At 45.8% G+C, this 17,975-nt stretch overlaps 1 protein-coding gene across 2 annotated transcripts in view; it reads left to right on the plus strand.

Moving 5' to 3' along the window:
• LOC108404941 (cadherin-1) overlaps positions 1–17,975 on the plus strand; it is a 67,713-nt gene that overhangs the window by 9,685 nt on the left and 40,053 nt on the right. Inside the window, exon 3 of one of the 2 annotated variants that reach the window (XM_073226661.1) lies at positions 6,946–7,014. The exons of the other annotated variant lie outside the window; for it this stretch is intronic. Coding sequence (XP_073082762.1) covers positions 6,946–7,014 — 69 coding nt within the window. The remainder of the gene's footprint in view (positions 1–6,945; positions 7,015–17,975) is intronic. 2 annotated transcript variants of the gene reach the window in all.

The following is a 17,975-nucleotide window of genomic DNA, read 5'->3' on the forward strand; positions in this document are numbered from 1 at the left end:
TGTCTCTGAGCCCTGCACACCCTGGTGTAACCTTACCTAATTGTCTTGTCACAGAACAGCTTGCAGTCTAGAGTCTAAAGGTCTGACAAGCCATTTCTGCCCCACACTTAGTTGGTGTAAGGAAGCACCAGATCAAAATCTAAACAGAGAGCTGAGCTCGCCAGGGCCATCTGTTTGGTTTCCTATTGTCTGGGTAACACCTTCCTTGAGCACAGCTCCCAGGTACACCCAACACCTTCCTCCTGGGTGTCTGCAGCATCCTTCAGGGCCATTAATTGTGTAAGACCTGATGTCCATTCTTCCAGTTCTTGGCAGTATGCAGAAGCCTGGAAGGAGCTTGTTGAGGGATGCAAAAAAGCTCAAAGACAAATAAAGGCAGTTTCATCAGCTCATAAAATCTCATAACTCCAAAATCTATTTGATCAATAAATATTCACTGAGAAGGTACTGTAAGGCTATATAAGCCTTTATGTAAGATGTATCACTCTGCCTTCAGGCAGGTAACTGCCTAATGGGCAGAGTTGCCAAAACTCACAAGTAAAAATACAGGACGCCCAATCACATTTGAATTTCAGATAAATAATGACTAATTTTTTAGTATCAGTATACCCCATGAAATATTTGAGGCATACTTACTAAAAGAAAAATTACTTGCATATCGTCTTCTGTTCTCGTCATAAACAATGTTGTATTGACCAGCACTTAGGCGTCCAGAACTCCTCCCATACGTTCTCTCTCTCCTTTAAACCTCACCACCTCCAGTGAGTGGTGACAGCTGTGGGCCCTGAGAGGCTGAGATAGTACAGACAGGAAGCAGGGGAGCCTGGCCGTGTGATGCAGCAGTGGCTGGCCTCCTGTGCTTCTGAGAGCAGGAAAAGGCAACTAACCTGGTGGTCTGTGACCAGCCTGGTGAAGGGGGCGGATAAGTCCTGCTCGGCAGGTTTCAAAGAGAGTGGTCTCTCTGGATGACAGAGGCATTTGTTCATCTGTTCACTGAACAGATTTATGTAGCACCTGGGAGCAGCCCTGTGCTTGGCATTAGGGATCTAACAGGACAAAACAGACAAAATTCTGCCCTCGTGGAGCTTCCCTCCTAATCCAAGATGGGAGCAGACAGGTAGATGGTGATCTGTGGGAGGGAAAAATACAGGCAAGGTGACAAGAGGGACCTTGGGGTGGAGGGACTGGGGAGAGATCGTAAGAAGGATGACATTGGTGTAAAGACCTGAAGAAGTGAGGTGCTCAGCAGCTGTCAGAGTTGGACTGTGTCTTGAGGAAATTGGACTTTCTACATTTTTAAAGTCCATATTGGTGTCATTTAAAGACTATTCTCTTAAAAGGTAAAAACTTTCACTGTGAAATAAGACACGGGACATAATGAATAGCCTAGAGAATATCTTTAATAATATATATATTTTTTCTTTAATAATATTTTAACAACTTTGGTTACAGGAGCTAGCTACATTTATCGTGGTGATCTCTTTGCAATGCCTATGAATGGTGAGTCACTGTGTTATACACCTGAAACTAGTATGATAGTGTATGTCAACTACACTTTAATTAAAAAAAAAGACTACTTCAATTTTTCCAGAGGAATAATCCTGAGGGCTAATTGTCACCACATCTCTTTAAGGGTATCACATTCAAACCAGGATCTAATGCTCTTTCTAAGCCACCCAACCCTTGGCATGTTGCCCAAGAGGAATATGGATCTAAGTACAGTTTTCTTAACCTCATAGTAGAGGGATGAGACTGTCCTAAAAAGGCATTGTGACTTCCTGGGCAGATTTGGGGGGAGTGGGAATGGTGTATATATACTGGGGTCCCAGGACCCGCTAGTGAGAATGAGGATTTTCAAAGACTGCAAAATTCCTCGTCCCCTGAAAATTCTTCTCCATGGTTGTGTGGGCGTGTTTGAAAGGGAACGGGGTGATCAACTTCTTTGTGGGAAAAGTTGTGGCTTCCTTATATATAGCAAATGACACCCCTGAGTCAGCTGTGGGACAATAACCTGGGCACTTACTGACAGACGGGGCTGGGCCCTGAGTCAGCCCCTTGAGAGGTCTCTCCTGGTGAGGTTATTGTATCCGAGGTTGAATCAACTCTGTGACCTCACCCTCTCAGAGTAACAGGTCCTTTCGTTGTCTGCTCTTACTCAGAAGTCCCAGGAGATACTGGCCCCAGATCTCTTGGCTGTTAGTGAGAGGCGTGGGGTTTACAGAAATGACTGGTTCAATCGCTGCTTGGTGAAGTTCACGTGGCCCATTTCATTACCACCCTAACTCCTGGGTTTGTGATCATGAGTAAACTTTCGGGAGAAATCACAACTTGGGGGTGCACTTCCTGTGACTTTTGCCCTTTCATGCCTGCTTTTATCCAAAAATGCTCTTCTGTGGCTTGCAGATGGGTGCTTCAGAGCTTGTCATTAGAGTCTTTGATTTTGAAACCCCCATGTAAATCGTGTTGATTTTCCTTTGCACTTTGGAATTTAGTTACTATTTCTCTTTTTCTTTTCTCTTCCTTTCTGCTAATCCTTTCACCTGAACCGTGGGAGTACTTAAGACTCTGGGGATTAAATACCTGGGAGACTGTTCAACCTAGGAAACTGTACTGCACTTAGCAGGTGTGAAGTTTTACCCCTGGTTTCAACAGAGATTCAATGTCAAGGTTGTGACTCTAGTCTTCAGCATTTATTTCTCTTTGAACCTGCTGAGCCTCCCTCTGAGAGTGAAGATAAATGGAGGGAGGGTGGTATGAGAAGCCAGGTGGTCCGGGTTCATATCCAGACTTGACTCTTAATTGCCCTGTGAACTTGGGCAAGGTATTTATCCTTTCTGCACCTCAGTTTCTTCACCTATAAAAAGGGAATAAAATCATAGTTCTACTTTAGGGGTGAGAAGAGGATTCAGTGAGTTGTGATGTAGGAAAGGTGCTTTCAGTACCTGGCATACAGCAAACACTTCTAAATAATGAGTTGCTATTGACATTTCTGCCTTAGGTTTGTGTCAAGGGGGTGAAAACAATGTGTAAACAGGGAAGGACCCAGAGAGAAGGATTAAGGATGAGGAAGCCCAAGACCACAGAAGCTGGGAAATGGCAGGCAGGGATTTAAGCCCTGGTCTGCTAACCCCAAGGCTAGTGCTACCATCTATATACCTACACCTGGCTGGTACTTTTCTGCAAACTCCCCAATTACAGAGCTCCCTTTCATAACCACTGTTACTATTTTATGTATTTTTTTCGTATCTCTTCAATTAGGTATGTGTAGATACTTAGTCCCCTCTCCCACCCCTTAACACAAAAGGCAGCATATTATATACACTGTTCTACACCTTGTTGGAGATTGTCCTTGTTTTTAGCTGGTGGATAGTATTCTCTTATACAGCCAGTCCCCTGTTGGTAGATACTGGCTGTTGCCGTCTTTCACTATTAAAGGTGGTGTCAAGAGCATTTTCAATGCTGTGAGCAGGAGCGCCTGCAGCATGGAGGTTCTCTCTGGCCTCTGGGGTGGTTTCAGATCACAGGGGGCAGATTCTTCGTGTAGCCAGCCCTGATCATTGGAGAGGTGCTGGGTTTTCAGGATTTCCTGATGGTGCATGAAATAGGGTCAAGCACCTCTTACCAAACTGGGCAGCTTCACTCACCAGAACTGATGAGTTTATTCTTGCAGGAGTCCCTGCCCTGCTTCTCGCTGTGCCCGTTCAGTGGTGAAGTAACACTGTTCTTTCCCTGTGCCACAGGATCCTTAAGCCTCCCTGAGTGGGGAGTTTTACGGATGACTGACTCTCTCAGCCTTTGCTGCTGGCCTTTTGAGAAAGCTGAGAACCCATTCATCTTCTTTTAAATACTTGCAAAGGGTAGTCTCCATGTGGCCCCATGGAGAATGAACTGAAAGGAAATGGGGCAGAAAATGCCACGGGAGAAACTAGGGTCAGACTTCTGAGATTAGTTTGAAGCAGTGGAAATGCATGTTCTGAATGCTGGCAGCTCCTTTCCCACTGCGTCCCCTGAGACGCCCGTGGGCACATAAAAGCAATCTTGCCTGCTCCACCTCAACCCCTTGCTGCTGCAGACCTCTTTCCAGATGGTAAATTCCAAGGTCTCTAGCTCTGTAGCACCCACAGACCCTCTCTAGAGGAAGATTCAGAATTGTTCAGTATTATAAATGAATAGTTTGTTTTTAAAAATCCGTTCCTTGGGGTAGAACTAGGAGGGGCCTTGAAGGTCACTTAGTTTCTTCGTCTGTACATGAATTGGCTAGTTCAATGAGGTTAGGTGACTGGACCAGAGTTACACTGCTGGTAGGTGTCAGAATTAGAATAATAAAATATTGCTGTTAAACAGTAACCATAATGTTCATTGCACCTGTGCATTGAGTACTCAGCTGTTTGTGTGGGATCTTGTTTTTTAATCCCTGCACCAACCTCTGAGGAAGGTACGTGATGGTTCCATTTTCAGCTAATAGAACATAAGCTTCTGGAGTTTATTGGCCAACCCAGGGTCACACAGCTAGCAGGGCTGGGGTAGAAAAGGGGTGTTTCCCAGCCTGGCCTGCTTTTACCTACCCCTCCCCTGTGCTCAGCAGCTCCGTTTTGTAAAATATCCGCATTCCAGATCACGTGTGTCTAGATGAGACCCTCCAGGTCTACCCCTCCCACAGCCTTCACAAGTTTTTAGCTCTTTGGGTGTATGAAGATCCTGCCTGCTCCTTTGAAAACCCAGAATAAAAGGGTTGTTACTGGCCCCCTTGGGCTCCACTGTAAATCTGAATGACGAAGTATAGCAAGAGACAGTTTGCAAGCCACCACCATTTCAGTGCTTCATAGGCACACCTTTTAATTATTACTATTTTTTTCTTACCTAAACTTCTGAAAACTTTCCTAATCATTTGGTGACTGGGGTTTTGGGGGGCGCTGGAGGGTGAGCCAGCTCGCCTTGTCTCCCTACCAAGCAGGATTGGAGGGAAAGTATTTTATTTTAAATATTTTCATAATAGTAGTAATGGATCAGGATTATGTTTAAAAAGGAGGGGGGTGAAGGGTCTTGATCCATGAGAGATTCACACTGATGTATTTACAGGTGGGAAGATAGGTATCTGGGAGGTGGGAGGGTGGGTAGGTGAAATAAGCCAGCAGAAGGTGGGCATTGCTGGTGCTGTGTGCTGGATACGGGGTCGGGTGGGGACTCTCCTTATCCATTCTCTAATTTGGGATATGTTTGAAATTCCCCATTATAAAGCTTAAACCAGTTCTACTTGGAAAACCTGAATAATGAGCTCTAATAGAAAATGCAAATGCCATCTGCCTCTCAGGTGGCCCATGTTCACAGTTGGGTGTGTATCCTCCCAGAAATCTTCTAAGCACTCACAGGACATGCGTGCCCATATTTGCGGGGCTTTTTAAAATGAGTTTTCCATAAATGGACATGTGAATTATTCTGCAAAATGTAACCACTTGCTGCCCCTCCTGTATAAAAAGCCCTGGAAAATTTTGCATGGCAGTCCATGGCACTTCCCCCTGGTTCTCTTTAACCTGAGGAAGGTGTTCCTAATAGCACAGAAGCTGACGGAGTCCCCCCTCGGTACAGTGAGCGCCTAGCCTGCTGTGTGCTCTGTCAGTGGGGAAGGGCATTCTAAACCGGGGAACGGCAGGTCTCTCCTGTCCTGAGGAGTTTGGAGGCGGGTCCAGGAGCCTTGGAATATGCTGAGATCCAAGTCAGTCAGACATTGGGCGCGTTGAGAATCCAGGTTGGATAAGAATCCAGGTGTGAGCTAGAGCAGCTGGTGAAGCTTCTGCAAGGGGCAGCCGGGCTGGGGTGTTGGGTGGCGTGTGAGCAGGAAGGGGGAAGGAGGTGGTGGCTCTTGTTGGCCGAGAGGGGTTTGCCATATGCCAAGGTGGTCAGGGAGGGGCCTCCCATGCAGATACTTGGGGGCAGGAATATGACAAAGGAGGTGTTTGGGTGTTGAGTCAGGTGGCTGCGGTGAAACTGAGCGCTCTGGCATCACACCAGGGTGGTGGTGGGGACTACGAGGAACCACCCCTGGCTCTTCTGGCCTAGCCTTGAGGCTGAGGGCACCTAACAGGGCCATAGAAGGACAGTAATTGGGATGCCAGGGACTGGCTGGGTGGGGCCCTGTTGGCAGAGGCCCAGGCAGGCTGGGAGAACCCAGAGAACAGGAGCAGCAGGTTCTCCCTCTGTCTGCCCTGGGGCCGCTTCAGACCCTGGCTCTGTGGGGACAGCCTGGAGAAGGCCACAGAGGAGAAACGGGCTACACCATCCACATGGCCCTTCAAGAGGCCGGTGGGTTCTGGCCTGGTGCACCAGACCCCAGGCTGCCCACCTGGCTGTCCCCCAGCCACCCACCCACCCACTGTACTTCCACAAAACCAGCCCTCTGTCCCCAGCCTTGCTTCCAGGTGCCCATCTCAGCAAATCTCACCACCTGTTCTATCCATCCACTTGTCTGTCTTCCATTCATGTGTTCGTTCATTTGTTCAATAAATATTAATGGGGAGATTGACGTGCCAAGCACTGTGTAGGACTAGGGACACAGCGGAGCACCAGACGCATACAAATCTCCTCTCGTGAGGAGTTTGAATAATAGTGAGTTAGTGAAAATGGGAAATAAACATGAGAAATGTATAAAACATTTAGGGTGTTGGGTGGTGGAAAAAGTTTAGGAAAAATGAATCTGAGCGAGGAATTGGCTGGAAAGCTGTGGGGGTGTCTGAGGAGGCCTCACTGAAGGAGGGACATCTGAGCAAAGATCTGAGAGAGTGAGGGGTCAGACTAAGGAAGGGCATTCTAAACCGGGGAACGGCAGAATGAGGCCTTGAGGTGGCGCAAAAGAGCAAGGCCAGCGTGCGTGGCTCAGAGCTGATGGCCCAGTGCTGGGGCCTGGTAAGGACTTCTGTCTGTGACTCCAGGCTTCTCTCTCCCCTTCAGTCCAGATCCAGCCAGTTCTATCTCCTTGTGATCACACCTCTTTCTCCGTCCCAGGCAGTGGAATCCTCAGTAAGTATTGTTTGGGAGGTCTTTCACTGGGAGTTAGGCGGCAGGGTCCCCGGGGAAGGGGGTGGCTGTCTCCATCTTTTGGGGACTTTGGGAGGAGTGCGTTTATAATGGAGAAGCAGCATCCATAGTCCTAGTTCTCTTGTTTTTTTCAATCAGATTTTGTTCTTCCTCTTTCCCTTTTTAGCTGAGCTTAGATGTGATCCCTCTGGCCATCTTTTTTTTTTTTTGGACAGGGAGCTTGAATTTCATTGGATTTTCTAAACCCAAGGGAACACTGATTTACATTAGGGGAATATTTTTATTATTAGTTATTTGAGAATTACAGTGCCTCTGGCCATCTTTTTAAACAATAACGGGAGCTTGAAAATGTTGATCCCTCTCCTCTAAGTTACCCAGGACAATTTGCTTCCTAAAGCTAAAATCAGTTGTAATAAGCGGTTTAAAGCATTCAACTCCTGCTTTTTATGTTACATTGAACAGAGGTTATAGTGATAGCTACTACTCTTTAGAATGTTTAGCTCCAGCCAAGCACTGAGCCCAAAACTTCACTTCATTCTTCAACCTCCTGGAGCCGGACCTGTGCCCGGCATTCTGACAGGGCCTTGGGAAGTCAGGACCCAGGTGACAATCACCCGCTGTGCCGAATTTCCTTTCTAGAAGAGGGAGGGACAACAGAATAGGTAGAATGTTAGAAGGTGGTTGGTACTCAGCAGGGGAAAAGTCCAGTAAAAAGGTGGTTGGGAGTCTTGGAGGTGGGGTGTAACTGTGATCCATTTTTGCTATAGTCCTTTGTCTACTAGGCCCATTCCCATTGCACAGATGAGAGTTTAGAGAAGGGAACCCTGATATTACTGAGGGGGCCAAGGCCGTTGAAGAAGTGGCTTGTGGGTGAGGAAAACAAGCGAGAGGACAGGGATCGGATTTGCCAGCGGTGGAGGAGGAAAGTAAATATTCCCTGGCCGGTGGGGGGCATATGCTCCCATCCCCTGAATGCTGGAACAGTTGAAATGCTGATTAGTTAATTAGCAGTTGTTTACAGACCATGAGCTCATCTATAATCCTGTAATTCTGGGAAACAATTCTCAGTCTTTAGTATGTTTCAAAACTCAAAAATGTGGCCTGTTGGGCCTCACCCTCTCATATTCCAATATATAAACCTGGGTGGGGTCCAGGGACCTACATTTTTTTAATAAGCCCATTCGGTGTTCCTTTTGTAGCTCCTGGGAGTGCACTTCGAAGAAAAGCTGATGGGAAGCATGTGCTTCCCAAACCTGGGCTAGAGTGTGGCTCACCTGGACAACTAAAAAGGGCAGGCTTTAAGGAGCTTCCCCAGCAGAGATTTGAAGTCAGCAGGCCTGAGGGGACCTAGGGATTTTTTTTAACACTCCCCAGGTAACTGTTGATTGATCTTGTTGGAGGTGAGGAATCTACAGAGCCCCCCTGAAGTTGTAGACAGATTGCATGTGCGTGCTTGAGCCTTTTGGGTTCAGAGGGTCCACAACTTCCATTAGACTTTGAGGCACCCAAGTCCCCCCAAAACAGGTTCTCCAGGCTTGGCTTTTTGCAGAAGAACCACACCAAAGTGGGAAACAACCCCAGGGCCCATCAGGTCGGAGGTGAACGGAAACTGCAAACTCGCCATGGCTTCTTGGAGAAGCAGATTACAAGCAAAATATGCAAGATGTGTGACAAATGGCAAGAACTCTGGGGGAGGAAGTACACCAGTATATTTGCAGAGGGGAGCTTGGGTGGCCATGGGGCTAGTTCTTCTGTCTGTCCTTCCTTCCACCCTTCTACCCATCATTCACTTCTCCACTCAGGTAGTCATTGGACACCTGCTGTTTCCAAGACCCTCAGTGATCCAGGCTGCTAGAGCAGGGCGGGCAGCCTAGATAATTCAGGTTAATGGATGGTTTGACAAGTTACCTTTAAGAGTCTGAAAATGAGTGGAAAATGACAACTAATTTGAGTTGTCCAGCCAGTATTCAGATGTGTTGCCAAGCCCTGCTGCTGTTCTGGAGAAGTTGGCATGAAACTCAAGCTGAGCAGAGAACAGATCCAACATGGAGATACGGCAGCTGCAGTTTCAGTTTTAGGTTGGGTCAACTAAGAATTTCAGGGACTTCCCTAGCTGTGGACAGGGAGTAAAGCTGCTTTTCCATTTTTCCATGGGGGTGGGTACGTGTGTTGGTTTATGATTAATCCACCCAGAGTTTGATAACAGGTACAGCAAATGTGTAAGGCATTTCAGAAATTTGATTCTCAGTGTACTCCCAAAATTTTAGAGAGGGCAATCAGTCATGAACCTGAGGACTCCTTGGATTATCTTTGCTTCTTATTAAACAGGTTTGCCCTAAAACAGGTGATTTATCTCCCTTTTTAAAAAGTATTTCTGGGCATGTCATGACTTTCAGGTATTCACCACTCTCTAAAGATTTATTTTTCTCTCATGGAGAAGTTCCATGTTGCAAATGAATCTGGCTTCTCCTATCTTGTGCTGTTCTCAGCTGATCTTCCTCAGTATAAGTGTCAAAGGCCATCACCAATGCTTCATTTATTGGCATGCACTTGGTTTTACATATGTGAGTTTGTTTAGCTTGCATACCAATCCTAGTGTAATTTCCATTGTACAGGTGAGAAGATTGAGGTTCAGGGAGGTCTCCTTGGCTACATAGTGGCAGGGCAGGGGTTCAAGTTTGCATTTAACTACTGTGTACACTACCTCCCCTTCCTTGAGATGCCTGACGCAGACTGTCCTAGCACTCGGAGGTCCAGTCCTGGGACAATCGTTAACAGGATCTCTTTCAAGGGCATCCTATCCTTGCTCTACTAATCCCATTCTGTAGAAGACATTAATTTTGTCTTCTACAGAATGGGATTAGTAGTACCTACTTCATCGGGTTATTGGGAGATTAAATGACATGAACAATATGGAATGTCAGGCATGCCCTGGGCCCTCAGAAATATCGGTTACGACCATTGTAAAATACAATAGCTGTTATTGTTAGAACCGATATAACTGACTATATGTTGGACATTGCCATACACATTTGCATAGTAACATGTAATTCCCCCAATCACTCTGTGGGAGTAGTAGATTTTAGACCTTATTTTCAGGAAAGGTTATTGAGGCTGAGGGGTTCATTTGCCTTGTGGTGGACCATGACATGGAGACCTGCTAACTTAGAAGGTCTTGAGGCCATTTATCATCTTCATGAGAGAGCCTGATAAACTGGATCATCTCTACTACATTTTAGGCAATGATGCTCCAATAATGGGAAAATGGATCCCCCAGAGATGGGGATTTTCTTTCCCAAGGTTCCAAGACTTCCTGAAACCACATTCTTCTTTGAAGACTTCATGAAGAACCTCTTCTCTCCATTGGTCTGTTTCTTCAGTTAGTTCATTCCCACCTCATTCCTATGAAGAATTCAAAGGCATGGGTACCTAGAAACATAATATCTGTGTCTCAGATGGTGATAGAGAAATGGACAAAGGGAAATAAAGGATAAAAGATGAAGACAGGAGGAGGAATGAGTAGCCAAGTGCTTGCCACAAAGCCTGCTAAAAACAGACCACATATTTTTGATTTTGAGCCTCCTACTAGTCAAAAGAAGGTATGTTTTAAGCCTAAATCAGTACCTGCTGCTCCAGAGAGCTCTTGCCCTCCTGCAATACTGGCTACACCTCTTTATACCTGAGACTTCCCATTTGTAGTTTCTTTATTACACAACTGATAGCTGCTATTGCAGGGAAATCATTAGAAAATATAGACAACCAAGAAGAGAAAAAAAGATTTAAATTGTGCAGTCATCATCACAGGAAGTGTTCTGGTATCTATGCTTCTAAAAGTAAGGTCTCATTTTGTAGGTTGTAATATAATTTAAATGCATATTGTAGCAATAATATGTAATGGTGAAAATTTTAGGAATACATAACATTCTCCAGCACTCTGTTGCCTCAGGGCCATTGTGCCTGCTGTTCCCTAAACCTGGGACACTCTTCCCTCAGGTGTTCTTATGGTTCTTTTCCTTAACTTCATTTGGCTCACTGCTCTAGTTTCACCTTCATCAGAGGCAGTCTTGTATAGAAGTGCACACCCACACCCACCACTGTATCCCTTCATCCTGTGTTATTTTTGTGGTCTGTAATACTATTCAACTTAATATACATTATTTCCTGTCTCTCTCTTTGAACGTGAGCCCCTTGAGGGTGGGACATCTATAGGGCTCAGTCTTCTACCCTGCTCATAGTAGGTCTTCAGGTGTTTGAATGAATTCCTGTACAGAGCTATCTCTCATTTCTGTATTTATGACAGATAGGGTCTGTATCAATAACTGCTAATGAAAGTCTGTGTAAACGTTTTATAGAGAATTGCGTGCATGTGTGTGTGTATAGCTCAGACCATGGCCTCACTGCACTATACTTAACACCTATTAGCTGTGGCTGCATTTCAGCAGGAGGCCTGCTGTGCACCTGGCTGTTCTCAGGTAATGGTCCATCTCGGAGACCTTTCCTCCCAGTCACTTCCGTGTCCTGTCTTGGCCACTGTTACGTTTTCTTCACCTTTGTCTGAGGATCAAATCAGAGAAGGAAGGGTTCTTGGTCAAGCTCTTTCTCTAGTCGAGACAGTCAAGCTTCCTACCCATGCGCCTGAGGTCCATCCCCGCTTACCAGCCCAGGTGTGGTGAGCTCCAGGGTGCTCTGCCTCCCATCCTAAAAATGCTACCTTCCTGCCTCAGGCCTGCTTCCCACAGATACCACCCCCTCTGACTACTTTCGGGACTGGAAGGACCACAGAGGCAGGGACTTGGGTTTCTTTCCCATCCCATCCTGACCCTTGGCTCCTGGCCTCAGCCCTACACACAGTGCTCGGCACTTAGTAGGCACAGGAGGAATGTTTAAGGATGGATGAATGACTCCATCTGCCTTCAGGTAGGCATCAGTCAGTCATGTGTATTAGGGGCTGCTGTGTCCAGGCCCCAGGGGTACAGCAGAGAGGGAAACACACCAGGCAGGGTTCTAGTGTCAGGGTGTACTACATTCTCTGAAGGAAATAAAGCAGAGAAATGGGGTAGAGAGTAACTGGGGAGTTACTGTACCAGACAGTGGGTCAGGCAAATTGTCCTGAGGGCATGTGTGTGTGTGTGCGTGCGTGTGTAACCATGGGAAGGAGGGAAGGCACCATGGGAAGAACTGGTGGAGGAGAATCCCAAGCAGAGGAAATGAAGGACCAGGAGCCCCAGACAAGGAGGAGCTCACAGCGAGGGCCTGCTGGGTGTGGTAGGGTACCAGGTGGAGATGACACAGGAGGGGGAGGCAGAGGCCGCATCTTCTTCCTGGTTCAGTGTATCTCTTCTGAAGGACAGATTAATGCCTCAGCATCAGCTGCCGCCCAGATGAAATGATCAAACCCTCTGTTTGGCTCATTTATCAGGAAATCAGGGAACCTTTTTCCTCAGCAGGAGGAAGTTCTGCCTGTCTCTTGTGGAAATGGTGTGCAGGAGAGCAGATCATTAAGTTTGCTCAATGAACTGGCTCGCTCCGTGTGGGCTCCGTGTCACAGAGGATTTGGGGTGGGTGGTTGATGGGAATTAGCTCCTGCTCATAGTAGCCTGTCTTTCAACTCCAGCTAAATCGGACCTCTCCTTCCCGCTCTGCATGCATATGGCTTCCTGCTTCAGCTCTGTTGCCATTAGTGTCCACTTTCTTCGGCCTGGAATAGCAGCCAGTGTTCACAGAACTTGTCTTCTGAGTCTAACCCTGTGCTAAGGGCTATCCATGGATTAAGTTGTCAAATCATCCTCCCTCCCCTTTAGGAAACAGAGGCCATAGTGATTTCTGTTCTACAGGTGAAAAAGCCAGGCAAGTGAGGGTGAAGTTGGTAAGTGATGGAGCCAGAGATTTGCTTTGACCTTGGTCATTTGACCTCTCAGCTGGCCTCCTACCCACTTAATACGGTACTGTGGCCCTGAGTTATAGTAGGACTTGGCATCTGGGCTACTTATCTCAGAATTGACTCCATATTATCATGTCGTAGCCAATAATTTATGCCCTTGACTCCTCCTTGTGGACAGGGTCCTTGTCCTCCTGGTGCCAGGCATGGAAGGGCAGGGCTCCTTTAGCTTTCCCAAGCCCCACCTTTGATTCACAGCTTGACAGTTGCTGCCCCTCCCAACCTCATGGGAGAGAGGGATAAGTCTCTTTAATTAGTCCACTAAGATTCATAAGCCTTTCCTCTCAAGGCAAGTTCCATAAATATTCTCTGAGCATCATTTTCTGCACCCTGCTCTGCCTGCATTCAGAGTGGGACCGGTGACAGCCAACCTCTGAGGGAACGTACAGGGTGCCCAGCTCTGGACTCGCCTTTCCCTGCATTTATCTTGCACATACCTCACTGCACTTCTTTGAGGTAGGAACTATGGTCATTTCTGCTGTCATGTGACAAAGGCCTTCCTAAAAGTTACCGTGCTGCAAAATCACCAGTAACAGCCACAGGGATTGTGTGGAAATGGCCAGGGACACAGCACTCCCAAACTTCATTGTGTTAACATGAAAAAAAGAATTTGCTTGTGGGAGTGGGGCTGGTGGGGTTGCCTATTGTGAGCTCCGAGGAAGGAGGATTATCTGAAGTCAGATGGGAAATGGTAACACCAGACGAGGATGCGTGTGGTGCGTAGCACGTCCGCTGCAAGATGGGTGTTCTGTGCATTCCTGCGCTTCAGCCGAGGATTCTTTTCTATATCCAGCTAGTGTTTTCTCGTAGACAGAATCACACACATGGGCAAACTTGAAATTTGAGTTATGCTCAGATGGTTCCCTAATAAATCATGCCTGAACAAATTGGCATTTTCAAAACAAGCAGTATAGAAGAACTGCCCATTTTATTTCTGTTTTGCAGTGAACTAGAGGCTAGACCAACGGTATGCAGTGAGGAGGTGGCAGAGCTGGGGTTTAAACTCAGATCAGCCTGAGCGCTTAATCTCTACGCCTGAGGGCTCTTGCCCCTCTCAGCCTAGGAAGCAATTTAACACCGACAGAGATGGCCAACAGGACAGATTCTGGAACCTTACCAAGGAGAAAGACTGGTCTGTGGGGAATGGCCCAGAGTTAAGAATATAAGAAAGTGATATTTTAAAATGTGTAATGGACCTTTTGCACTCCAAGTGGGCACCTGGCATTTATCGCTCAAATAGGTCTTGAGGTCCTGAGTAGCTGAAGGGTGGGCATGGGGGAGCCCCCTCAGGCACAGAGCAGAGGCTGCTCACCAGCTGACGGGGGACTTTCAGTATTTCAGCCATTGGTGCAGCTGTGGCAGCACTATTATAAGCTGAGTGCCAGTCCCGAGGACACCCTCAGTTAAGTACATGGTCAGTTAGTTGGGTTAGTTCTTAGAGAATCTTTGCCCTCTCTCCAAACTTTTGATTATGAAAAACTTAAAAAATGCATGAGGGTTGAGAAATTCTGCTACAGCAAACACCTGAATACCCACATTTTACAATCAATGCCATCATATTTGCCTTATCTATCTGTATGTGTACTTTATAAGTCATTTGAAAGTATGTCACAGACATTTCATCACTTATTATTTCAGCCTGTGTCTCCTAAGAGTAAGGACATTCTGAACCACAGTACCATTATCACAGCTGAAAAAGTTTACAGTGTCTTCTAATCCACTTCATATCCAAATATCCCCAAGTATCCCAAGAATGTCTTTTACTTATTACAGAATTTACATGCAGGCCATCAAAATGCCGGCTTCCAGGATGACAGCCACCCCTGTGTACCAGTGAATGTGAGACGAAAAGGTGGCATTCTTCTCTGCCAGGCAGAGCCTGCTGGACTCCTTTTGTTCTTCCTGCTTTGGGGAAAGACTTGAAGCTGTCTGTCTGTTGGCTGCTAGAAGGGTTGGGAAGTTTCTGTTTTTGTGTTCGTAAGCACATGCATTTCATGTATCCATGTGCACACCAGCCACACATGGAATTCAAGTTTATAATTTGAAAAGACTTGGTTTCCCTCCCCTGTAATAAAGCAGAGCTGGCATTTCTAGATCTGAAGCTTCTAAGGTAAATGGAGCTGATGGTGTCAGCATGTTGCTTTCAAAAGGAACAAAAGGTTATGATTTAATGGACCTTGAAATCAAACCTCAGTATTAAGACTGTGTAAGCTCAGGTTTGAGCATATTCCAGAACACTTGTGATATTTGGGTGCTTAGCTTACACCTGCCTTTCCACTTTTTACCTGTCTTCCACAGACCCCAAGAAATGCGGGGGGGGATTTAGAAGTGAAAGTCATGAAAATGTCCCTAAATACAGCTACTTTGTAAAGATTTCTTCTAATGTAGTAGCAAGTAATAAGCACAGTTCATGTACTCTTATTAGTTTGAATAATTATGATCGCCATTTCCTGAATATGAACAGTGGGTTCAGGGCCCAGCCTGGTGCCTGATGAGCAGTAGTTGGGTTAGCCTTTGGGCAGTGCATTCACATATGAATTTGAATCATTTGCACTTGAGATTGCACTATGGTTTATATAGTAAAGTCATCTTATATGTTTACGTAGTGAAGTTATTTTATATTTAAAGAATGTGAAACCTTCACATCTACTTTTAAGGGAAAATCTAACACATTTTGAGTTATGCATGGTTTCAGTGAAGCTTGTGCATAAAGTCTGAGTCCGACAGGCTTGAATGTCGGCTAGTGGATTGTCTCCTTGCCATGCACTTTCTCATTTCATCGTCTTTACAGTCTTTCAGTGTAGAGTTTGCCTTTAGACCCATTTTAGAGATGAGGAAACTAAGCCCAGTGAAGTGACTTCACCTAGAGGTCTGAGTGGTGGTGCTGAAACTCAATCCAGGTGAGTCTGGCTTCAGAGATGCTGCTTGTTACCAGCGTGAGCTCCTCCCTCCAGTGTTGGTAGCCCTGTCACAAATGTAACATTGGTGTATATAAGCCTTATAGCTTGAGCTGATTTAGAGGGACCCAGAATTAATTCCCAGGGTTCATTTAGGGTGGTGTTCGGGTATTTAACATTGTGCCTCCTGTGTGCCTGCCCCTAGGCTTCCTCAGCGAGCTTCCTGTCTAGAAACCCATCCCTGAATGCTCTGGGGCCAGTCTACCTGTGCTCAAATCCTGGTTTCATCCCAGTAATTTATAACCTGTGTGATCTTGAATAATCTGTCTGTTTCAGTTTAACTCCCTGCCAAACAGAGATGATGATAGCATACAGGTATTGTGAAAATTAAATGTCTAAAATAAGGAGCCTGGCACGTAGTATATGCTATGTAGTAGTAGTAATAGTAGTGGTAGTTACTGTTACTGTTACCACCACCAAAGGCTTTAGCCAGGGTTACCTTCAAAGCAGTGTTGGTGAGATGGTGATGTTCGAGGAGGACTGACATGTTTCCTTAAGATCATGAGCAAAACCACAATAAGATTACCCTTCACATTCACAAAGATGGCTATGATTAAAAAACAGAAAATGGAAAGTGTGAGCAAGGATATAGAGGATTAGAACTACTGTCTACTGAAGAAAATGTACATCTGAGATAAGTTTGATGTATCATTCCACTGCTGGTGGGAATGTAAGATTGTGCAGCCACTGTAGAAAGCAGTTCTTTGCAAAGTTGATCCCAGTTATTACCATGATCCGGCAATTCCACTCCAGTTATATAACCCAAGAGACTTGAAAACATACATCCATTCAAGAATTTGTTTATGAAAGTTCAGAGCATTATTCATAGTAGCCAAACAGGGAAAACAACCCAAATGTTCATCAGTTGATAAACAGATAAATGAGCTTGGTATATCCATGCAATGGAATAGTATTCAGCCATGAAGAAGGAATGAGATACTGATACACACTACATTGTGGATGAACTTGAAAACATGCTGAGTGAAAGAAGCCAGACACAAAAGGCCCCATGTAGTTTGATTTCATTTATATGCAGTGTCCAGAAAAGGCTAGTTCAAAGAGAGAGAAAATTGATGAGTGGTTGCTGGGGGCTGAGGGGAATGGGGAGGAATTGGGACTGACTGCTGATGGGTACAGTTTCTTTTTGGGGATGGAAATGCTCTGGAATTAGATAGTGATGATGGTTACACAACATAGGGAATAACTAGTAACCACTGAAATTGTACACTTAGAATTGGTGGATTTTATGTTATGTGAATTATCTCAATTTTTTTAAATGCCGAGGGGAAAAAATAAGATCATTAGTGAAACAGTTCTGTTTGTGGTAATAGAGGTCCCACTCTGAGCTTTTAGTAAACAGTCTCAAATGATGGGGTGATTCTACATGTCCCCACCCTCTGAACAATCTTGGTTTGCAGGCTTCCCATAAACAGGAGGGATTCTGGGAAACCACAGCTACCTGTCTGCTGAAGAAAATGTACATCTGAGATAAGTTTGATGTATCATATAATCAAAAGCCAGGCAGGCAGGCAGGCTTTCCAGAGGAGCCTAAGCTAATGGCTTAAAAGGGTGTTTAAAAGAGAATGTTGTATTCAGACTGGTCTGAACACCTGCACAGTCAGCAGAAATGGTGCATTAAGAATGAGAAGAGAAAATATCTAAAGCTGGCATCAATGGTGTGTGTTAACCCTGTACCACAGGGTTGGGCTGGCCAGAGTTGAGCTCCTAGCTGTGTCTGTTTGTTAGCTGTGTGACCTGGGCAAGTCACTTCCCCTCTGTGAGTCTTGGTTTATCACCTCTTGGATGGGGCTGCGGCACCTGCCTCTCAGAGTTGGGAGGATTAACTGGGGGTCTGCGTGTAATTTCAGCAACACAGAACTACTTTAAGAGCTCTAAACAAAGTTGGTTCAACATCTTGACTGGTACTGAGGCTCGCTAACCCTGGCAAAGCAAGAGGGGCCACCTGGCCATCCCCCAGGCTTTCATTTGCTTACAGGGTCAGTACGTGACCACGTACTGGTGACCATGAGGGCGCTATCACTAGGATG

The sequence above is a fragment of the Manis javanica genome, chromosome 17 (genome assembly GCF_040802235.1).
Source record: "Manis javanica isolate MJ-LG chromosome 17, MJ_LKY, whole genome shotgun sequence".
NCBI lineage: Eukaryota > Metazoa > Chordata > Mammalia > Pholidota > Manidae > Manis > Manis javanica.